Raw genomic sequence first — 25,820 nt, forward strand, 5'->3', positions numbered from 1 at the left:
ACAGTGAAGAAAATAAAAAGCAAAACAAACTTGTCATTCTGGGGTCAAACCTTAAAAGAACTTACATGAGCGAGGCGGTCGAAGCGTGCAAAGAGTTCATTCAACATTCGGACCAGCTCCTGCGCCGACAGCGTTGTGGAGAGGTTTGTAAAACCTTTAACATCTGCGAAAAGAATGCTGAATAAAATACGGAAATGTCACTTTAATATCCAGGTCAGTCTTCCAAAAAGTAATTGCTTCAAGAATTTTTCATCTGTCTATTTTTTCATATACCCCCCATTCACACAACTTTTCAAGTGAAAGGGGCATCGTTTTTGCATTTTTGGTTTCAGAAATGTTTCATATCAGCAAAGCAACATTTTGAAAATGATGTACGTTCATACGGAAACGACAGAAACGACACACATGCACACAGAGAACAATACGCTGTCAACATTAACAGTGGCATGTACACGGACATTTTTATGGTCATTGGACCAAGTTGAATTGCTGTTACAGGAGACTCTCAACTGTAAAAATACCAAGTCATGACACTCTGGGGCCCGCCATTGTTGTTATTGTCGATCTACTCACACATGTGCAGAAGCACTATTTGCTATGGCTGTGGTGCACGTGTGAAGGCAGCATTTTCAAAAAGTTGTGTTTTCAGTGACTGCGAGCACAGTTGTCATGGAAACAGACATCCAAAGCACAACGCACGTTTTCTTTGAAAACTTGAAAATGTTGTCGCGGAAACTGGGCTTTAAGTTGATACAATTCTTTTGTAAATTTCACAGAAAATTTCCAAAGCAGTGAAAACTGCTTTCATTTCCGCAGACTAGTTTGATTAATAGGTCCTGCATGACCTGAAGGGAGGGTGATTTTAACCTGCGAGCACTGTGAAGTCTAGACATTTGATTTGAACCAAACCTGCGGCCTCACCTGACATTCTCGTAGCGGTGGATGTAGATTCTGTGGAACTGATGCTGGAGGTGTTCATCCTCTACATTTGTCATGTCGTTGATCATTTCCAAAACTACAAAACGTGGCAGGACTGATAACACCAGTCGCTCCTGAGGGGAGAGAAAAAAAAAAAGATTTGTTTTAGTTCTCGCATCTGGATTGCAATAAAAATGAAATGCTGTAAAACCATTTTGGTGATTACTGACCACAAAAAAAACCCTGAATGTTTTCTAAAAACTGCAAAAATAAAACAAAAAGCCTGCCAAGGGCAAGAAAAATTTGGTTTATTTGTTTGTTTTTTTTCCCCAATACAATGTTGCCAAATTTCCCAATTCTCGTCAATAATTCCTTTCAACTCATTTATTTTTCTTCTTCACGCCGGCAAATGATGGCTGTCTTGGAAGAAACATAGACTTAGAGAGATAAAAAATGGAAAACTGTGTAAGTAATTTAAAAAACTTCATAAACCATGTTTGATGTAATGTCGATTTAAGTGTTCAAGATTAAAGAAAAGATTAAAAAGTGAGTATTAAACAGGAGTGGAGAAAACAAACAGAAGCAAAGCTCGAGGAGAAAAAAAAAACCAAATTACATAAAAGCCTGTGAGACATGATTTAAAAGATGACTGACTCTGCCAACCTAAGCTCCTCGAGCCAGGATCCTCCAAATCTCTGAGCCCGGAGAAACAACACCAGAGGACAAGTTTTTCTTGTATTTCTTTTTTTGTTTGTTTGTGTGCTGTCGCAGTGCCACTTGGCAAAAGCAGAAACAGATTTGGAGTGGGAGAAAATTCAGCATTGCTCAGTATTTTGTTCACCAGATCTGCATTGGCTCAAAACAACTGCCTCCTTCAATACTGAACACATCAAAACCAACTTGAAATCATCACATTGAGTACAGTTACTCGCAGTAATCCAGCAGATTTGTCATACATTATGCTAAAATAATTACATGTCAAACGGAAAGGCTCCAAGTTACATCATTTTATTACATCCTCAACATAAAAGGAAAAAAGCTTCCACACTGTAGAAATTCAAGAGGTTTTTTATTTATTCTTGTCAGTTCAACTAAAAAATGCTACTGAACTTTAAAAGAACAATAAATTGACATAATTCTGCTCATAAGAGAAACAATACTTTTTTAAAAACAAGAATATACCAAGGAACCTTTTTGTTTCCACAACTTAATATGTAATAAACATTTTACTCTCTAATAATATAATAATAATAATAATAATAATAATAATACATAACATATCAATTAAAAACAAACTGAACTCATAGTAGAAAGTAAATGAGTGTCAGCTTCATTTTCAAAAATGAGCATCTTTCATTTATCTCCCGCTTAACGTCTCTCCTGAGCATGATGCCTCATTCGTGTGCATGTGATTATAACATTACTTTGACCATAAAGTTGCTTTTATCTTTCAAGTTGGAAGAAGACGCTCTATAATCTTGATTTGAGCTTATTGATTTGCTTTTTTAATTAATAAGAAGACGCAGAAATAAAGCTGAAATCACAGGTAGTGTGGATACAGGCCAGCTTTAACATCAGGAAGCTGTCAGGAAGACTTGCATGGCTGAGAGAGACAGTATGCCTGTGGATCATTACTTTTGTTGATTAGGAAAACGGCTGTGCAGTGGCTAACGATTCCATAATTGTAAATGACTTTTGAATCTTTTTTGAATATGTGTTATATATATATATATATATATATATATATATATATATCGCGTTCCCACAGATGAGCAGAAGCTTTCCTGTCTCTGGGTCTGATCTATTAAATGTTGCGTGCCGAAGTTGATCAACTAACCGGATGCTCTGAGGTTCGTATCTGCAAAGTAAAGTTCTCTATTTAGCCTATTGGTCTTTATTGATATAGAATATTAGGCCTGCCTCCCAATATTTCCGAAGTATCTGGAGCTGGTGAAACATGAGGTACGCACAATGAACAGTAACTTAATGATCATAGCAGGTGGTTCACCAGTCAGCTACAGTTGCTGGTTGTTGTGAACAAAAAAATCAGAGGTTTTAAAATTCTTCTTTTTCTTAAGCCCACTCTGAATTCTCTCATTGATTGAGATGGCAGCACTCTTCCTCAGACCACCTTGGCCATATAATGACCAAGAGCTGCAATTATGGAGATGCTTTGTCAGGTGTGGTAATGTTCTGGCACTAAAAGACTCTTCGCTTGCTTCAATGACAGCAGTGGAGATTGGTACATTGGGCAGTTATTTGAACAAGAAACTACTCATGACTTACTGCACAACTCCACGTTAGTGCACTGCTGCATCATAGTTGTAACGCAAACAAATTGAGAAAGCAAACCACAAAATTAATGTTCCCCTCTGAAGATACACAAATCCAAACAAGGGAACATAATGGTATGCAAAGGAGCACATATGACATGTTGCTTTAACACCATGAAGAGCCATTCATTCAGAGTCAGCCCAACATGCATGGTCCTGCTGTCACAAATCCTCAGGCAAGTAGTAATTGGCGACTAAATAGTCCCCGACCACAGTGAACACGACAACTTATACCCCACGTGCTTATCTCCATTATGAATCTAAAGAATAGTGAAGGAGTACACAGTAGAATGACACAATTTTTCTTTTTTTTTTTACCTGTTTATTTCATTGAGAAGTTTTCAAGTGAAAAATAAACAACCTCATATGCACTCAGTAAAGCTGCATGATGCTGTCTGAGAGCTCTCGAGAGCCTCTTCAAACCTTGAATGGGGGGGGGGGGGGGGGTCCTCTGTTCATTCACTCTGGATAAAAAGCAGCAGGGTCACTACTTTCTTTAGTTTCAATGACACACTTGTACTAGTGACAACAGCCTAAATCATAGCTGAACAAAACAATGTTGGTCTTACAAAAGCACTTATTCCCCTTCAAGCAATCAAAGCAATGAGCAACAGAGCAGATGGACGCATAAAAACTGTCCGAAGCAAACACGGTGGTATCGACAGTTTACTACCTCAGTGTGCATGTGTGGGCTCTCTCCAGCTATTCCGGTTTCCTACCCACAGTCCAAGAAACACATGTTTGACACTGATAGGTGGATCAAAGTGTTAATGTGAGTGTCGGCCTCTCACTGCATTTTTCATGTACAGGGCTCCTGTGTCTTTGCGCTTGGTCAACCGGGATGATGTGAACATGAAATGAATGCATGGATTACAATTTTATTTACTGGTATGATTCAATCTCAGTGACAAATATTAAAATTGAATTCCTCCTGATAGTTTAAGATTCCTTTTTAGAGTGTGTGTGTGTCTGGATCTGAAGCGTGACGAGACACCTCCAGCTATTCACTGTGGTCATGACCATCGGCAGTGCAAACCATGCAGGGATGTGTTGAAGAGCAGGTGTTTGAGTGGTTAAGCGCATCCTGCTGCTCTCAGCTCGGCTTTGTTGCCTCATATTAGTCTGCCGTTGTGTCGGTGTCTGCACAGGAAAGCGGGGCATCTCCAAATTAAGGTCTAGACAGACAACCACTGCAGCGGAGCGTTGCTAATGCTTCGGCTGCTGCGTCGCAACCAAACGCTCCGGGCTTTGGCGGTGGAGATTCACTGCAAGAAATGTGGATTTTCACAGTTATTTTAAATTCAGACTGAAAGTTGAAACTTCAAAGGAGCTTTGGCGCGTGATGTGTCTATGCCGCACAGTTACCTGCCAGCACCTTCCAGTGCTTGATCCCTCTCTCATGAGCCCTCCACAGTCACACTGTTCATGTATCTCTTCAGCTATATCACCCAAACCGCATCGTTTTCAACTTTACAGACACAGCACGTGCATTTGTTGCAGTTGTTTTTTTTGTTTTTTTTAAGGTTGCAGCTTCTCTATTGACTCGTTGGAGACTTCTTGCAGTGTAGACAAATAACATGGATTGCACATTGTTTTTGCTCCACTGGACATGGCCCCAGGTCTGGACAGCTGAGAGCCAGCGGACTCTGTCAGATTAGCTTTAAAAGTCATTAGCGCGGCTTGATGTCTGCCCAGAGCCAAAGCCCCACAACAGTACGCTGACAATGTCCATCTTCATTCAGATTCTTTCACCAGCTCTCCATTAAAAACAAATTTTTTTCCCTGGCAATGCTTCCATTGTTGGTTGTGATGAGCTATTAAATCAATGTTTGACGCGAAATCTTTTGAGGCCAAATAAAAATGTGTAATCATCATGATCAGAATTTGGAGATTGTTGCTCTTGAAAGTAGAAATCTCCCAAACTGAGTCTGTTTAGGAAAGGAGAAGCAGTGCTGTTGGAGAGTGTCTGCTGTGTTCACAGCAATGCAACACTATACTTCAATACATGACCACCCCCACTCCTAAAAAAAAAAGGCAGCATGATGTCCTCATGTGACCTCACTAAATGCCTGTCTACTATTCATTTACACAGAAAGGATTTTTTTGTTTAGTTTTAGTTAGATTAAGAGGCCAGACAGCATATTTCTCACCACCCCTACAGAATATATATCAAAAATAACTGACAGTATGAAAGTGCTAAACTATCTCTACATGAATACACTGTAATAGAACTGCATGTGTATTTTGAGACTCTGACTATGTCTCTTGTTTCAGGCTCCTTGACTTGACTGATGTAATTCACCTGTGCCTGAGTGTATGATTGTCTTCACCTGGTGGTGGTTGTATACGTTGGGCGTCTTCGGTGGGTTTGTCTGTGTTGGTCACCAGTGTCTCAGTCTGCACTCTGCATGTTTGGACTTTCCACTTTCTCACTGTTAAGCCCTGCGATGTCAAGGATTTTTTAATTTTTTTTAATTTTAGTTTTTTGGATTACGAGTATTTTATTTAATGTTAAATTATGTTAACTTATTCAATTTAATTTGGATGATGCAGACCAGAAAAATCCATATATATGAATTATGAGACAACTAATTTGTACAATTTTAAATATATATCTTTTGTTTCCTTCTTATTTGTTTTGACTGACTGAACTTTGTAAATGTTAACTTTGTGATACTGTAGACTGGGTAAGGAAGGAGATTGAGTTGTGACTGCACGGCTGCGTTATTGCTTTTGGGAACATGTTTGCGACACAATACTGGAACTCACAGACAAATTACTATTCTCAAATCAACATAACTATTCTTTCAACTCTGAATCTGATCTCCATTATAAAAAAAATTAAATAAATCATCATGCTCTTCGGTTTGACGTTTCACTGTCTAACACCAGCCAATCCTTATCCATACAAATCCCAAGTGTCACAGCATTTATCAGTGTCCACCCACTCACCACCACAAACATGTACCATGGACAACATCTATCTTTTATGCATTATTCTGATTTTAAAACTATGACATAACACAGACTGTTTCATCATGAATGAACAAGGACCACCTCCCCTTATTAAAAGTCCATGGTATAATCCATTCATCATTGACCTGACACACCACGGGATTGCTCTCTGCCATGAATAGTGAATGGTGCGGCCACAAGAGGTCACAATATTCACTGAGGTTGGTTACCTTTCACAGCTTTTTGAAATCAACATATTATCTTCAAAATGTCTTGAATGTAATGTAAATGTAATCAAAACAGCCTGCTGCACCTGAAAGCTGAGACAAATGAAAGCAGAAGGTTACAGGCTAATAAAATCAGAAGAACGGTGTAAGAGAGGCACAAGATCATTTTGTAGTGGTTAAACTGGAGTCTTTTTTTCTAAATTTATAGCCACCTGAGCCATTGTGGGCAATGAAAGAGCAATAAATTCTGTAGTGTCTCCTCACTGTAGATTTTTCCTCTAGGGTTCTAGTCACGCTGCAAAATAATACGATACTGTGTTCTCTGGGCATATATAAACAGAAGTGCAAAGACTGATTGGTTCACAATAGGATGTTCTGCTGTGAGTGTATGGGTGGGGCCTGACATAGTGATCATCAGAGCTGACGCCTTCCAGGAAACATGAACGCTGTAAAACGCTTCTCGGAGCCTCACTGTTCGTTGTCTGCATAAACAGAGCTCACAATCTTTAACTGTGTATGTGCCTGGTGGAGTGTCTGTGTGTGGTGGTGGGGGTATGTGCGTGCTCCATCGTGTGAGTACTTTTACTGTCTAATAGCTCTATTGCTGTGTTTGTGTATCTACTCCAGTGCCCATGTGACTGTGCTGTCCTGTTAGGTGTGATCACCACGCCGCTGCTCAGTGTGTGTGACAGCAGTGGATCGATGCAGCATCCATGTTATTCTCTTCCCGGGGGAGTCATTGGCCAAGCTGCTAACATACAGGACTGCTAACTGAAAACTATCAATTGTGTGGATGCTTTTATCAAAGGCAGCCCACAAGAGGATTCAGCACTGATCAGCGGGAAGGAAAAAAATATTAAGTCTTTACACAATTTGGTGTTGCATATCATGACTTTTAATGCTGCTGTGGTAATCTAGTAGTCACTGAAGGTCATTTAGAGGACACACTCAGACCTCATGAAGGCATTACACACTATTTCAAATTTGCAAAGCCCTCCAAACTCTTAAACTAATGGTCACAGAAACACCAGCTAATGGGATTAAAGTTAAAGTTAATATGTTCCAACTTGCATAACTCTGGGATTATGTGACTTCAAAGATTTTATATCTTTATCATGTGGCGCATATAAACAGATGCCACACACCAACAGCAGCACACATTTGCGACACATGCTCAGTTCTGATGGATTCAGCATCATCCACAGACGATGATCTTCGTCTTCAACACTCAAACAAGAAAGGAATAATGCCACTGCTTCAACTACTGCATGCGGAAGCTTTCTGAATCCCTGAGGAATCATTTGATATGTTCCCACTACAAGCAATTTAAACTCTAAGCGAGCAGTATGTGTCGTAGTCAAGTGGACTCACCTGTCTCTGGTTTTCTGTCTCTAACCGCAATCGAGCTTCGATGCATCGCCGCGTCTCCAGGAAGGCCTGACGCTGAGCCCGGTCAGACAGGTAACTGATGAAAATCCCAGCCGTGTTCATGCACATGAACAGCACAGCCTGAGCCGCGACCTGAAAAACACACAAACTGGGTGAGATCAAACCTAAAGCTCACTGGTGTGGACACATGCAATAACATTTGGAGTAAAAACCCGTCGTTTTTACGTTTTGTTGTCAGAAAAGCTTCACATTTATACTGCAATGTTGTGAAAAGGATGTCCGTTTACATGAAAATAGCAGAAATGCTAAAAAGTTGGCATGCTGGGCAGCTGCATGTGTCAGCGCTGTTGATTGTTTGTGTGAAACCACACAGATGCACATGCCTGCAAAGAATGATACCCTATCAATGTTAACAATGGCAAGAATGCGGATATTCACATGGACAGGTTGGATTGCTATTACAAGTGACACTCAATTATAAAATTACAAAATTCCAAGAGAATAAGGACTGGGATGCTGACATTGTTGTTGGTGTCCATTACTTGTGCCTGTGCAGAAGAACTATATACTACGGTTGGGTTCACATGTGCAGGAGCAGGTTTACAGAGAGGTTGTGTTTTCCCTGGAGACAGTGTCAGAACTTTTTGAAAATACTCCGTCTCCATCTGACTAAATGGGAAGGGGAGGGGGATGCAACTTTTTGAAAATACTCTATTTTCAGTGGAAGAACCACTTCTCCATAACATGTGGCTTTTCAGATAAGTGAAGTTGGTCCATGAATATTTCTTCTCAAGGCTGGACAACAAGCTTACCCTCCATCAACCCCTTGTCTCAGTGACGCCATACAGAGGGTTCACACAAAAGGCAATCTTTATTGAACGAAGACGGAATCCCAAAAATATTTTAGCGCAATGAGTAAAACATTTTATCATCAAGCACCAAAAATCTGGAAGAAGAGAGCAAAACTCAAGGATCACCAACAATTGAGCCGCCTTCTTTCTCTCCCTCCCCGCCTGTAAAGACCACTTCCAGACTTCCCGAGATTATCATGCACTTTTAGAGTACTTATGAAAAGTGCTCTGAACATTTTGGTTTGCAGATTTTATGACCATTGATTTTTCCCATCATTTCTATTTTTGTTTTTATGATAATTGATCAGCTTATTGCTGTAGCGCTTTGAGGCTTCTAAGTTTGAAGTGCACTAAAAATACAATGTATGATAAGTATTGTTGGTTTTAAAATGGATATTAAAGATTGGGGGATTGTTCAGGTTGTTCATGTGCAAAACTGAGGCTTGAAGGAGGACTTCATTAGCCATCATTAAGGTTGAATTACAACAATTTACTGGTATTTGGTATCAGTCAGATTTTAAATTCATAGTGACACTGTGTTTTAAAAACGATCAAACTGTATGAACAATTCAAAAATGAATAGATGGGAGACCTCTTGCAGCCACTGCTAATAAGAAAGCTGTTGTAATTGCTGGATGTGAACTAAATTCAAACTATGTGCAAGCTAGTTATTAATCTTGAGTATAATTGCCCCCCCCCCCCCCCTATAATGATCCAAGGTTGCCTGCAAGTCTTCATAGCAGAAATAATTTGATTTAACTTGAATAAATCGCACAGCTTTATGTATGGGAATACTAAACTACAGCATTTGTAAACAAACCCTTTCAGCATTAAATATTGGAGTAGTTGAAAGATGAAAAGCATTCCCCTCACTATGTATTGATTACAGGACTTCAGCACTCCTGTAGGCTTTATGGAGCCATTAAAATAAGATCTGAGCCCGATGCAGAGTGAAAGGAGTGCCTGTTTGCTGTGGCCCAAACGGATTTCTTTTCCCCCCTGATGAGTCAATGTGGCGCCACAGGCTGAAATGAAAAAACATTCATATTTGCTGTGTACATAAAGTTATGCTCATCTGTTATTATTAGCATTATTGCTGGATGGTGATTCATTGCTTTATTGTGTATGTTTTATTTACACTAAACAGATTTCATGGAGAAGTAGCCATTTGTACACCATCAAGCCCATTTTTACAGTTTGAGACACACATATTACAAACAGTGACCAGGTCTTGCCATATTCGTGGATGGAGATTAAAAACTGTATTAGCTGGTGGAACTCACTATGAAAGACTTTTTTGACAAAACAAATGGTGACATGAAGTTTATGTAATTAACTGAGGGGACAATACGGGGGCTGACCTCCTGTCAGGTTTAGTTCACAATAAATGTACAACAGGCTGAGTTTTCTCTAATAATCAATATACTAAGCTCTTTTTTTTTATCCCAAAAGACTGTGTACAAAAGATGGAGATGTTTGTAACATCCAATCCACAGTTTTGTATTCAGACTGATCTGAAATAAATGTGTGATTAGATTAAAAATTAATGTCAGAGGTGAGCGTGACGTCACTGACAAGCTTTCAAACAATGATGAGTCAGTGAGTCGAAACGCTGTGTAAAACGGAGATGAGAAGTCAGAGCAGATAAGAGAGCTGAGCCTAAAAGGAAAAAAAACGGGTCACGTATCAGCCTCGAGTGAGTGAGCATATACAGGAGACACTTAGGGTGTCTTCTTTCAAAGCCTCCCGACAGCCTGGTGCAATCACGAGTCCTGCACAATATGAAGTCCAGATCCGTCACAAGAAAGTCCACTTGTTACCACTGCAGGAGTTACACAATGTCATATATTGACACCAGTTACATTTGTTTGGGAATATATCAGCATAAAAGAAGAACAGAAATATTCAGAGGCAAAGTAACAACGTAATTATCAGGTTTGTTTGGTAACAAGATAAATCATACCAGGTCAAACTGCTCCCGTTGGCATTGCCATTAAATTGCTGTTTCTGCTCCATCTTAAATTACCTGCAGGCTTTTTTACTAGGGATGCTCAAATAAACACAAGGTTTGAATTGATGTTTTAACTAAATCAATAGTAAAGTTTAACTGAATGACAAACTGATTGTGTGGCTAAAAGATCAGAACTGGTGTGAACTCAATCAAATGTGTCTTCTACTTCAAACCATAAAGCTACATAAATACTGACAATACATGCTATCTTCCTAATTTGTGTTATCTATCTGTATGTGTGCATTAAAATGAAAAGCTAGTGTTACTATTTTCACATGAAACAAACGCATATTTTGTATTGATACATGAACATGTTGATAATGTAACGATAGAGTGGTTATGCATTCATGAGGAGCAACTCAGATCTGCAGTATTGGTTTGAGCAGAAAAAAAGAGAATCTGTTATTCTAGCTATTTCTTGTTTAGTTTGTTCGTTGTCAATGTGCATACATTTAACAACATTTAACTGTTTCACAATCAACACAGTGCCACGAGAATTCAGGACGCACCTCAGATACCCTAAGAAAACATGCAAGCGACTCAGGAACAACACGACTTCTTTAAAGGAGAGCTGTCCCGAGACTGAAAGCTTTCATCGTCAGCCACGAGCCTGCAAAACGAAGAGCGGCGCGAGCTGTTGAGCTGATGTAACACTCTGCAACAGCAGGGTCCTCCTCAGCTGCACGAGGGGATTCCGCCTGGCCGAGCTTCCTCCTTCCTGCCTCCTGGAGCTTCACATGATGCAAGTGTTATAAACAGGTTGGCTGAGAGTTCAGCGCGGCTCAGAGGAAACCCCTTAACAGCTTCCACCTTCGTGCATCACGCATGCCAGCAGTTTTTGGTCATTGCTGGTGAAAAATCACACTGTTTATCTATGCTACTCTCTTGGTGTGTGTGTGTACTGCCGGCAACAAGTCTGTACAGGTCCTGAGCATCTGCTCCCCTCGACATCACGTCTCTTTCAAAAGGTCACTTCTAATGGAATATTCCCCCACAAAAAAGTAAACCCTGTATGATGAAACTGTTCATCAATAAGACACACTTATATTCTTGGAAAGCGTGATCTCAAGCTTTTAGCGATGAGAGATAGAGACAAAACTGGATTACGAGCCAGAGGAAGTTGTGAATATCCTTCAAGGATATGTGCTACTAAAAATATTAAATCAGGGTACATGAGCCAACCTTTTAGTCCATTTCATGAGTTTGTCACCACTGATGGGATTTGGCAAGCATACTTGTATTCCAAACACTGGCATTAGACAGGAGTGTTATTATTTGTTTTGCTTAAAACGACCTCTGAATGAGCACTAACTGGTGTTCTTCCAGCAGCTCGGGCCTCGAGCTTCATCCAGCTCAAAGATCTAAGCAGACGGAACAAATCCATCTTTGTATCTCCACTCAAAGATTTCTGTTAAATTTCACTGTTTAAGGCAAATTTATTCACCTTAAAGTGCCACTAAAGCGTCCCCAAAAAGCACCACTGACACAAATGTGTTTTTAGAAGGTTTTAAAAGGTTTTAACTCTTCATCACTGTCATACGTTGCATGGGACACTTTCTATATGTTGTTCTGAGATTGGTTCTTCAATATCTACTATGTCTTTTCCAGGAAATATCACAAGTAAATAGTAGAGTTGGGGCAAGCTCTCAAAGACACTCCTCAAAAAGAACTCCTTTTAACCTTTGTCTTCCTGCTGGCTTAGAACTGGCTTCAAACCATGCGTTCAGTTATCCCATCAATTCCCTCGAAGGTACTTGCTTATACATTGCATTTACCGTACATGTTCCTTTCTTACTCAGGACTCAATGTCTTTAATATGTCCATCTTTTTTTTTTTTCTTTAAAAGCGTCTTGGACAAAGGCTAAGGCCCCAGTTACACAATATTTTCAAATGAAATAGAAAAAAATGTTGTTGTGTTTTGGTTGTCCGTTTAACGACAACAGTTCTCTGAGCCACTGAAAATGGCTCCCAAAGTGTAAGAAAAACACTCCAACTCTTTCTCTGTTAAAACAGGAAAAACACATCTTTTTCCATAATGCTGCCACTGCGCATGTCTGCCACAGCAATAGTGAATACATCTGCTCTTTAGTTCTTCATAGAAAATAGTTCTTCTGCACATGCATAGATCAACCACAGTAATAACAACAACAGACTGGCATGGCGTCCATAACAAACAGGGTCTTAAGCATGTGAGAATTTTTACTCCTCTTCCACAGTTGAAGTCTCACTGTCATGATTCACAATGTAAATCAAAGCCATTGCAATCAAATAACTTCCAACTCATTCCAATCCTTTCTGTAGACTGTATTGGCTTCATGCTTCTTTTTTTTTTTTGAAAGGAGAAAGTGCTTCGACTCCTACACTCGAGGCAGAATTGTGTCATTGCAGATAAAAACCTCAAACAGACAGTTGGGTGTCCTCTATCGCTGACAGAGAGGATCTGAAGTGGTGCGCTGCCGTTTGCCTTGGCTGTAAAATTGCTGCTTTGAGAGCACATTTGGAGAGGAAAAAAATGGAGCATGAAGAGGGGATTTTTTGGCGATTTCTGGTCTTCTTGACCTTGTGCTGTTTTACAGTGAGTCAGTTGTCGTTTTATGAGAGGGCTTTCCCCTCACCTGAATTTGTTTCTCCTTGACTTTCTGTATCATTTTTGGCATTAACTAACAGGAGGACCTGGTGATCAGAGAAAGTGGTTCACAAAAGGGCAGGGAAGCTCAGTCAGTTTGTCTGAATTACTGTCATGAATTAAAATGAAGATTGGAGCTTTCACTTTATCAATATCACACCCACTAAAGCACTTCTGTTTTCGACAGACGAAAAAAGTCGGAAACTATGTCACAGATTTAGATCTTTCAGTAATGAAGTTTAAAAACCAAATCTCACAAAAAACCAACAACTTTACATCAGATCATAAAATACAGGACAGTCGGCTCCAGCCTTGAGAAAACAGCAGTGAAAATGTTGAGCATCTATGACCGTACAACACACTTTCATACACTCAACGTGAATTGATAGATGTTATGTCTTCATGCATAAAGTCACAAAAACCATCAATTGGAAGTTGGAAATGCCTGTTAAAATCAGAACATCTCGTTCTCAAAGAGAAAGAGAAAATTGCAATATCTCAGAGAAGCAGCTCTGTGTGCCTCTTGTTGTGTTCTCTTTGCCTTTGCTGTAATTATCCTCATGCTGGCAGCTTCTCTACAGGCCTTTTGTTTAGTTCTACATCAACAAAATATTTTAATGTCAGGTGTCTGTTGGGCAGAAGATTGACACAGCATAAAAATGTTATCTGTGTAACTAGAGTTTGGAATAAGTATTTTTTAAATAATTTCTTATCTAATATCCACATTCTAACATCACACTCCTAGTATCCACATTCATTTCAGTTCAAACATGCTCAAGTTGCTCTGTCTTTGAGGAAGTAAACATAGTGAATCTATATATATTTTCAGAAAACACAAGCTGTTCATTTATGCATAAATATGCACTTAAGCTTTAAAGTGGCAAACGTTTCAGACATCCCCTCCAGGCATGGATCTTAGAATAACGTATTTTAATGTTTTCAATCAAAAGTTGAGTTGAAATTTTTTTTTTTTTTTTGCCTCCACCCAAAGTCCATCCTGAACGTTGAAATGCTTGACTCGACTTGCATAAAAAGGTAGAAAAGCTTCCAAATTCATTACAAGACACCTTGAACTCAGATCAAAGTTGAGCTCAGAGAAACTTCCCTCTTCCAACAGATGAATAGGAAAAATATCATACCCTGCATATCCACACTGCAGTATCTTGCGCTGTGAAGCTTAAAACACACAAGGGAAGAGGCATTTACCAAAACATATCTTTAATTTGAAGGGAACTTTACGTTTTTATTCAGTAAAACTGTTAAAATTTCTTCAGATGATATTATTAAGTCATTGGAGGCCGCCACCCACCTCCACTTAAAATACCGCTGCGAGGAAACCCTGTATGTTGCCATGTAAAAAATAAATAATAAAAAACATTTTTTAAAGCTGAAACTGTGTGGGAGTATCAAAGGATTTTTTTTTTTCTTTAAGCCACGCATGCATGTACACATATACGCAGAGCCATCTTTCAGCCAGTCGTGTCCCCCGAGGCTCCCCACTGTATCTCAGAGAGCCGAGGAGCCTCCCTGTGCAGCACGGTGTGTTACTGTGTGTTATTGTGAATCTCTCCCAGGACGCCGTCAGCACTGATTCAATTTCTCAGTTGGCCCCTCAAGGCCTCAGCTCCTCCTACAGAGACAAAAAAAAATTAAGCTGAGGCAGCTGTGGCGGCCTCCATGTTGTTTTGGAAAAGAGCAGCACCGGTTTGCCATAAAGGGCATCAGCATGGAGACCGCCGGTGCACTCATTAAAAGGAAATGCCAGTGATGTGGATGTTTTTAACAAGGCCTCATTAAGAACACTGGGCCAGGAAGAGGCTCTGCTTATAAACAGCTGCATGGAAAATAATCAGGCAAGGTTAATAATAGTAATAATTATCATAATGATTTCAATTTGATTCAACCGTGAGCAGTGGCATACAGCGTGACATGGAAAATAAACACGCGTTAGTAGGCAGTTACAACCTCCTCAGCAACACATGGACACATTGAGCACCAAAAGATTAGCCTTGAAGTGAAAACGGGTCCTTACCCAGGCTGTATTAATTACAATTCCCAGTACATGCACTGCTTTATTAACTGTTTTGATTTGAAATGTTGGTCTGCTGTGTACTGAGGACCACTTTGATTCTGAGAACTCAGTTATAGACATCAGAACGTGGATTCTCATTCGCAACTTAGTAAACTTGCGGAACTAAAAAACATAATCAAAGCACAAGAGAGTGAAGAGAGGCTGAGTAGATACAGACCTAATGAAATGTATGGAGCGCTGTACTACTTTAAATATTTGCAAACCACGTTGTACCTATTGTTGCTGTGTTTGTTTTGTTTTTATTACATTTGTTTTAAAAAATGATGAAAAAAAATAAGATTAAGAAAAATTTGAAGATTGTCGGTCGGTTGCTTGGTTGGATTCATCCACTGGTTGGCTGATTTTGTCTCTTGGTAATTCACTAATCCCACTTTCTCAGTTGCATTCCTTATAATTCCAGGATTCCAAGAGGAACATCTAACGGCTTCAGTACTAGCAGTCTCTTTTTCGTTGGCATCACCAAAACTATTTGACGACTCAAAAAAAACATGGCTGAAGGTCAGTGTTGCCTTTCTTTGTTCCTTGTTCACCTGGTAAATAAATTAAGCATCCATATTGCTTAGAGTTTGCTATTATGTTGCTGGGTAACAATGGCTTTTCAAAGTTGTGTATTAGATAGCTGGATATCACTCTGCACACAATTCAAATGGTTATTAACAACTATGCTACCGAGTGAGTCACTCCAGAGATGCTCTTGTACAAAAACATACCAAGAATTGATTTTAATGGGAACAGGAAGTGACTCAGTTTCTCTAACAACGAGGGATGTCATAGAATTTTTTTTTACAGCAACCAGTAATTTAGTCACTTAAAGGTATACTTGTAAGTTCTGGGAATTGTAAGAGGACAATATTTCTTAGTTGTTGCCATTCATTTGTTGTTTGTGTGAATTTTCTGAAACATTCCTGTGCATTTGTGCATCTCACAACTGAAACACACGGCGCATGTGCTTCTGGCGTGGTGAAACCAAATCAATCACTGGACTATGTTTAGTAGTTATGTACAAACCATACCAGTGAAACCAAGTGTTTGACTCAACACCATAGAAGTAAGCTTGTGGTTTTCAAACAAAGACCAATCTAAGAACTTTTTCAATCACCATCACTGATGTGACGTTTCAAGGAGGGGAACAAGATAGAACTTCACAGCAGCAGGGTAATTAGCCAGTGCGATGGCTTAGCTCAGAGAAATGAGAGAGTGGGCAGACGGCCAGATCAAGCTGAACACGCAGGAGTATCAATATTTCAACGCTATCACTTATCCTCAACACAAACTTCTCATGTTACATTAATGGCGGGGATGCTGCATCATTACATATGTAGTCTAACAGGCAGTCACAGCAACACCACCAGAGCTAAATGCTGCCAGGCTCCCTCCACTTAACCTGCTTTTAGACACAGGCTGTCAAAAGAAAGTCATATTTTTAATTTGTGCACGAACTGGAAAGCTTAAAAGCTACAGCTCTGCTTGTGGCTGACGAGCCCTGCAGAAGGTGCTGAAGTCGAACAAAGCGCACCAGGGGCACAACACTCCCCACCCTCCAGGATGCCCACACCAGGAGGAGCGTGGCCGGGGCCAACAGGATCATGAAGGATCTTCATCATCCCCACAACAATCTCAGAGTGCCTGCACTCTGGCTGACGCCTTCGCCTCATCAAGGCGTGAACAGAGAGCCTCAGGAAGAGTTTATTCCCTGAAGCTGTCAGGACTGAGAACTCTGACCTCCAGTCAGCCCCTCACAAACTGAAACAATAGACACATGGCTGGGGATACTTCAGTATTGCACATTTGTACATCGCACGGTCTGCACATTCTCTGTGTGGACACAGAGCCTCACTTTCACATAGCGGCTTCATTTTGTGTCGATATTTTATCATTTTTTTTGTGTTCATTTCAGTGTGCAGAGTCTCTTCATGTTTACCCTGTGTTCTTATGGACTGAAACAACATTGTCCGGCCTATTGAGTCCTCTCCTGAACCAAAAGTAACAACCGTTTAGGATAATTATATTTTATTCAACGTAGAGTCAAGAGCCTTTTTTGAGCATTTCTGAGAGACAGGTTATACAATTTGCCACAATCCTATTTCACAAATGACTGAATAGTTTGAAGGGTTCAATATGCCTCGGCTCTGAATGAGTAACAGATATGGTGTTTGTTTTGATCAATGTGTCAAAAGAAAAGTCAATGAAATACTTTTCTGTGAAACGTAGATTAAGTAGATTTATAGTATAGGAGCTTGTGCTTATATTTAGAAATATCTATAAAAAAGATCAAATAAACATTACGTGCACCAATGACAGACTGCAGTCACTGTAAGCTGCCGTTATTAACATAAACTCATTTATACTGTGAGAAACACACAAACAGAAATTGTGCAACATCCAGTGACGCAAGAGTGTGGTAATGTTTGACTGAGCCAAGCCACAGAAGCAACACTGTGAGGATTTTATGATGAAAGCAAATCTGATTATTCTTATATTAGCAGCGTTTAATTCGAGTTACCTCTGTGGATCACTTTTCATCCTCTACTCAGACGCTTCATTAGGTCTTTGCCTGGTACTGCTCGACTATGGGAACCTTTTCAGTGACATTTTCTCTCAAATATCCTGAAATCAAGAACTTTATCTCTCTCACGTTCTCGAGACTGCTCAGTTCTTCGCTCCAAATATGAATCCCACAACATGTGACCTATATGCAGCTCATTACCATGACAATTTCTGATGTCGCTCAGCGAAGAACAATAACTGTCACAGTTTTAAAGACATGACAGGGAGAGTGAAGGAAGGGACAACGCATGCAGCAGCACGGCTGATGTTTGGGAAGATGAATCGAGAAAACCCACACAGCTGTGACACCATCAGCCGCGACTGGAAAATCAAAAGAGAATTGCTTTTCATACCCAGAACACGTGTGAACAGTTTGTTAAACGTATCCCACTGCTAAATACTTTGAAATACAGCTATTTAGAGGAAATCAACATTAATCAAGTCAACCGAAAAAAGAAAACAAACCAAAAAAGATTTTGTATGTATAAAATCGGTGAAACACTACTAGAGCGAACACCCAACCAAATCTCATCACTGCATGTTAAATACTGCTAAATTAGGACCTTGGCAGTGAATTCACAAGTATTCAATCGCTGTACATGCAGGTGAATGTTCAAACAGTCAATACAGTGTATAGATTATGCAGTAAAGAGAGATAACAGTGTGATTTGGGAGTGAAATCTTGAACACCCCTCTTTGTCAGTGTGACAGCAGCTCTTCTTCTTCTTCTTCCTGGCTCTGCCAATATCACAGCCCGGCTGTTGCCTCATGTGTGAATTGAACTCACGGCTAAGTTGACAACAGAGCGTCTGCAGGAGAATTGTGCATATGAATGTGCGTGTGCATCTGTGTGACAGGCAGTGATTAAAAGTGACATGCTCACCAATATGTTCAAAAGGTGTTATCAGACACAAACCGATGACGGAGCGCTCCAATTCACTCTTCAAATCATCTCTATGCTAAATCTAAATTCAGATGATGTATTTTCAGTGCACAGTGTATGAATGTGCATTTTAATAAGCACGGAGGCGGCATGGGCCTGAAAAAAACACACAAAAAAACCCCCCAACCTTTTCTACACTTGAGAAAAAAAGGTAGATGTGCAGAAAATAAACAGAAACAAGAAAAATATACTTCTCATATATAAATTATGTATTCATCTATCGCAGTGTTTCAGTGCAGGTCCTGGACTAGCCCTGCAATGCATCTTTTTAAAAACCGAGAAGCGGTGACTGCCAGGTTGTGGTGGTTAGCATTTCGACTTTATAGTGTTAAGATTATATTTCAGGGCTTCTCTGTGTGGAGTTCTCCCTGTACATGCATGGGTTTTCTGCAGGTGTTGCAGGGAGAAACTGTTTCTCCCTATATGCTATATATTGGTAAATGGAGGGGTACTTTTTGCTCACCAGCTGATAGGCCCGTAACCTATTGGTACAGCTTTGTACCCGGCCGTATTGGGCGCAATCTTCTCATCACCACCTCACAGCTTTGAGAGACTCACAGACAGATTTCAGCATTACTGTAAATACAGATATCAGAAGAGAGATGAAAAGCACTCATATGGCAGCATATCGTCTGTGATTCAGCCTCCAAATCCCCGGTGTCAGCGTTCCATATGCTTGAATTTACTCTGTCCTCTACACCAATTAATTTCTATTGATCTATTCAAAAGGACATGGTAGGTATTAACTACCACAGTCCAGCCCTTCACATGTCTGTAGGTAATACGTTTCCCTCACAGTTACCTCTTCAGTAGAATATACGGTCTTCAGCTGTACTCAGTTGCGATTGGCTCCTACTCAACCGTGAGGATGATGGATGGATGCATAGTTGTTTGTTTTTTTTTGTCAGAGTTCTGCTAGGCCAATCCCTATAGGACTGACTGACACTAGCAATGGTTTGAAAGTTTGTAGAAAGAAATGTCAGTGTCTTTGGTGGATTCTCATGGAAATCAGACTCACAAGCTCAGTCTTGAACATTGCTCAAAATTATGCAGGGAAACAATGTTCTTGTGTTTAGTTTAGAAAAGAAATATGTGGCACAATAAAGGGAAATCCTTCCCTCAAGGACCTCTGACCTCTGACAAACCTTCTCTACGTCCAGCATGAGAAGCCATGCTGCTGCAGTTGCCTCTGCGGTTGGCCTTTTGGTGAGGCTTCTCCTGAGCATGTGATCCTGACATTTCCCCACAGCTCAGCCTGCAGCTCAGCTGCATGCCCGTCTCCTTAATGTCACTTTATGGATGTAACATCTCGCTTTTCCCTCTGAGCAAGAAGCAGGGAGCAGCCATTGTGGTGCACTCCGTCAGCTCTCCGCGTGGCTGTAAACAACCCTCATAGGTCGATGCCTGTGTGCGCCAAGTAGCTGAAATCTCATGCATACATTTGACTGATTTGTGGAGTTCGCAGGGCACACTGTGTCTTGTTCTGTTCCCTCACATAGACTTCCATCCTCCATCTGCTCTAAACTGTATTATACAGTAAGATCTAAAAATATGTTCTGTGAATGTCTTTTGTGGATATCTAAAGTAGGATTGTTCTTATACCATTATATTCAAGATACAATAATAATTAAGGGATTTTTAGCTCTGCATTTTACTTTCAAGTTTCCAATTTATATTGGTTATATATTAACAGTATAACAAAATAGATCTGTTGAGTCAACAAACTGACTCAGACATAGTTGTTTTGCTGAATTCCTCTCATGATATGAACTCCCGCCGCCCTGCATTTTCATTTATTTACATCTCTGTAGTGGCCACATATTTAAACACAACCCAAAATCATTTGTCAACCAAAAAATGTGCATCTCAACCAATCAATTAATTGCACTGTGTAACAAGTTATGTATAAACGCAATTACCAAAGGATGCATAAACTAATCATGCACACCACTATCTGTCCAAACATGCAGATATTTTGACACATGAAAGAAAAGTATCAAATCTTCATATGATAGAAACTTCTTATAATACTTAAAAATAAATATAAATATTATACTGCGATGTCCTGCAATGCACAACAACATTACCCAATCTACCAGAATTTAAATATTGATATGATGTTTTTCTTGATGGATTGCTTCTTACAATTGAACATTCATAACAATATTTACAATTTATAGCAACTAAAAGAGGCAAAACTATCTGTCGTGTTTGCTATTTTGTAATCGCTCGATCATTTCTCAAAACACTACCCAATCTTACATACTATAAAATTGTTTTGTGAAAAAGAAAATGGTACAAAAATGATCAACAATCCTCACTTGCCTGATAAACGTTTCAAAACAGTGTCAAACTGATTTTCTGACCATAGTTTGATGGATTATTGGTGTTTTAATAGAATCAGGTACTCATACTAGTGAATAAACTCGTTTAAAAAAAGAAAGGAAAAGAGGGAAAAAGAGAAAATTCAAAGATCTCTTGATGTTTGACACATTTTGCCGAGCGGGCAGTTATATTTGCTCTTGGAAGACAAGCTGAGGGTAATTCCCTGAACTGTCAGGGCGACGTTCCCTGAGGGCGGCTCGGCAGCTTGAGCAAAACAGCCCAGGGGAGTGGAGGGAAAATCTGTGATACAGTAGCCGCTGAAGACCGAGCCTCCCAGGAGAAGCTCGATACACGCACGCACCAGACAACAAGCCGTTATGAGCCATGAGAACATGTGCTGCACGGGCCCGTTTGTCCTGACACAGCAGCGGAGTGGTAACCCGGAGGCCTGCGGACGACAGCGGCTTCACATCTCAGCGAGCTGGAGTGAGCAACATGGACAGAATATGCAACAACTCTGTTCAACCTCTGTTGAATCCTAGTCTGCCTGCTGGGTGACGAAGAGCAGAAATACAACATAATAGGATAAAGGATAAATATTTAGGAATGGAGGAGAGACATTCATCAGAGGTTGTAATAAAGCCCAACAACTTTTCAATAATGTAATGAAATAGTCAAAGATTTTCACAGTCATGATTGAGAGAGAGTGTAAGTCTTCAATTAAAAAACACAACTGCTATCCGTTCCACCTTTTTACATGTTAACAGCACAAAACATGCAAAATGGGTTTTATTAGAATATTGGCTACAGTCGTTACATTTTGAAAGGATTTTTTAATGTTGCTTCATTCATGTAATAACTTATTATATTGTTGGCAAAATGTTTATTACAGTAATAAGTTAAATATCTTATTGAATGTTGCAAAGTTCGTTGTTACAGGGGATGGTAAGAGACCAAAAGCAGGGACCATTGAGGACTAAAATTCACTGAAAAAACACAATGATACAAGTATTTTTTTCAGTTCATTTCCCTTCTGTAGTCAAACATTAGCAAACCAAATATATGTCTATTTTGTGTTACCTTTGTATTCCTGTCTCATTATAAAATAATAACTGTTCACTTAACTCTGCCGCTACGAAAGCCTCTGAGAAATAAAAATAAATAAAGGTGTTAAAATACCTTCTAACTTCTCCACATGAGCTTGAGGTTAAGTGTTTTTTTTCCATGTCGAGAAAATGCTAACAAGCCATTCCGCGAATGACAATAAGAAACGACTTCATTGAGAAAGCACAGAAAATGTGAGTTAGAAAACTGACTGTGGCCTTTTGTGACTCCAGCTTCTATTCAGCAATGCAATCATACTGATTTTGTCCAATGTGCTAAAGGGCACAATAATCTCCATCGTGCTGAGTAAATATGTTTTGGGATTTGACACAGATGCAGTCCAGCAGACAACAACTTTCACTCCTGCAGTCACGAAACAAGTGGTTGTGATGAGGCCTCTGTTTTCACTGACACGGACACTTTCTCCACGCTAATGGTTTGTATCGCTGCAAGAATCTTATTTGACATGACAGATAGTCGTTGTGTAATACCAAAGTGTCAACCTGCACATGGCCTCAAGGCGACTTCGTGGTGAGCTTGGTGATTTCATTGACAAGTGTCAAGAGGTTCTCTTTGGGTTGAAGTTTGATTGCTTTCATAATATGAGATACATACATGTTTAACTCACTAGCAGACAAATTAAAAAAAAAAATCATTGTGAAGAAGCTCCATGGCATATTAAGACATAGACCACTTAAATAATATAAATGTCAATCATTTTGTAGTTCAATTTATGTCTGTTTTATTCCGATAGCTATTAGAAAATGTCTATTACATTTTCAAGAAATTTCAAAGGATTTCCCAATGACAACAGACTGTAACCGTCCAAAAATGTTGACCATTCCTTCTGAATATTTCTTCATAAATCTGGTAGTTGGAGCACTTTGTTGAGGGCACAAAACAACATGGAATGTACTACAGCGTCTCTCATGTGAGTCAACCTCATAACCACAGTGATACCGCAGCAGGGCCTTCCAGCTCTGAGAAGAATGGATTGTGTTGGTGTTATTGTGATGCAACTACTGCAAGCGATCTCAAAGTGTGGGAGGATTAGCCCGCCTGACAGAGCATAAACCCCATTGCACCCCTCCACCCCCGCAACTCTCAACAGCTGGTGAGATGTATAGGCAATGCAGAGCATACATCTTCTTAGAGGCTTTTGATTTTGAATCTGGCATGTCGATGTAGTCTGTAACTGCTGTTGCACTTATAGTGTTACGATGTCTGTATTTTCATTTGTGGCTCGGCTGATATAATGATAGTTTAACATGTGGACGGGACGGGGAATTGAACCTGCAACCTTCTAATTCAGAGATTATCATTGAGCAAGACAGTAAACCCCAGACTTCTCCTAAAATTTTAAAATAGACATATATTTGGCCACGGTTACTTAACTAGTCATAACAATCATATCGTAATAACAACTTGCATAGCAGTATAGAATATAATATACAGTATACATATATATACTAAATATACTCACTAAATACACTGATACATAGAGACGAAGCCTTTTGTCCAGCTTCTGCCTTCATTTCATACATAATTTGGTAGTTTTCGAGGATTACGGATGCGCGCAACATACAGAGAAATACCACTGTTCACCTGTGGGGGGCAGTGTTGTGCAATACGTGTGAATCTGTATGTGGATACAAGCATATCTATGACATTGCCTCACCTGAAACTTTAAAGGACTTTTGTGAACAGTTCGAGAAAAGTTTAAAGCGAAAGCCAACAACATGCAAGTCTCTCTATTGAACTTTTGACATGCCTGCACTAAACTATGTGCATGAAGGCAGCATATTTGGACTTTTACGATGTGTATCGTCACCACAATTAACTTGGATCACATGTTGGATCACACTTGGATGTACTAAAAAAAGTACATCCAAGCTATTTTAGCTGACTGTCGTGAGGTGAGGAAAATCTCCTCACAGTGAACATATTGTGGGTCCAGAGCAAGATATATAAAGTTTGCATGTTCTTCATGTGCATATGAGGGATTTCCCCCAGGAATTCCTCATATTTGGTGATATGACTGACTGAACATTTGTAATGTGCCCACAGGAAAGAAAGTCCTTTTTTTTCTTCTTTTTTTTTCATTTTCTGAATACCTGCGGTTCTCCACTTTTCAAACAGATAACAGTAATCCAACAGTAATCTCGTTAAACACTGACCCCAGTGGAGAGCGGCCAGCACTGCTGGCTGGAGCCCAGTGCTATGAATAGATTACCGCAGGGGAGGTAATCCCGTCAGAAATCATGCTCAATGTGAAGAATAAGCCGAAAATCACCCTCACTCTAAGCTTAAAACCTCACTCAATATGTTCTCAGTCTCAAACAGGACAAATGTTGTATATCAAACCCACTCCCATTCAGCGGGGGGGGGGGTAAACATGCAGGAGGAACTATGACAGATGTCTTCAACAGTAGAAAGTGTTGTGTTTTGGAAAATGAGGCTCGGTGAGCAAGAGAAGAGAAAATATCCTGCTTTTATCAATAAATTTTCTAGCCTGCATGGTTTACAAAGCTCCACGGCATCCTTTAGATCACAGCAATATTTCTTTGGAATCAATTACACTGAAGTTGAAGTGGAGCGCAGCACGTATTCACTAACTGATGACTTTTACAAGCAAAAAAAACCCCGGCTCATGAAAAGGACAGCCAGAATAAATATTTGCTTGATATAAACTGAGTAAATTCAAACAATACAAACAAAAGCAGGATATATAATTAAAACTAGTCAGGTTTCTTTCAGGGCTTTTTTTTTTTTAACCTGGGTTTTTGAAACAGGGAACATTAATAAGCAGAACATCAAATGTCACTTATACATCAGTTCAAAACTTGGTTTATATTTGTATCTGCATCGGATTACAGTTAAGGATGTTCAGCTTTTTGTTCACTGCAGCTGGAGATATTAGATTGTGAGATCAGAGTAGTGAACCCTATAAGCTCTATATCCCTGTAATTTGGTACAACATTGCTATGGTCACGAAGTGAAACAAAAAATCCTGACCAAAGCTCAACGGACCCAGATGAAAGAGTCCCACTGCACCGTACAAGTCACCATGAAAACACACAAACAATAAACCGTATTTTTTTAGCTATGTATTTCCAGCTTTCCAAGTGTCATTAAACATGTCAACATGTTCTTGATTTCCACATGCTGCTGGGTATGTCCTTCTTCTGTACATGTTTGTGCAATTTTGGAGTTGCATAGAGCTAAAACAAACCTGTTTTGGGATTATCGAGGAAAGCCAAACTCCAGTAATCAAATGCACGCAAAGGCAAACCATGAAATTTCCATCCAGGTGAAGTTTTGAGCACTATCAGGTGTATTTGCCTCACAGCATGGCAGGAAACCCTAACAACTACATTGCCATACAATCCTTCTCGACATCTATCTTCCACATTTATGTGTGTGAAGTGGGAAAGGCAACGACTGGAAATGAGTTTTCGATTGCATTTGATGCCAGATTGTTATTTTTACACCCAAACAG

General features: G+C 39.7%; 1 protein-coding gene across 1 annotated transcript in view; it reads right to left on the reverse strand.

Moving 5' to 3' along the window:
• The window catches only part of adcy8 (adenylate cyclase 8 (brain)), a gene marked incomplete at both ends in the record, with an annotated part of 89,105 nt that overhangs the window by 49,633 nt on the left and 13,652 nt on the right, over positions 1-25,820 (reverse strand). Inside the window, 3 exons of the mRNA XM_080503800.1 lie at positions 66-177; positions 922-1,052; positions 7,805-7,954. Coding sequence (XP_080359926.1) covers positions 66-177; positions 922-1,052; positions 7,805-7,954 — 393 coding nt within the window. The remainder of the gene's footprint in view (positions 1-65; positions 178-921; positions 1,053-7,804; positions 7,955-25,820) is intronic.

Source organism: Blennius ocellaris, assembly GCF_963422515.1.
Source record: "Blennius ocellaris genome assembly, chromosome: 10".
NCBI classification, from domain to species: Eukaryota; Metazoa; Chordata; class Actinopteri; order Blenniiformes; family Blenniidae; genus Blennius; species Blennius ocellaris.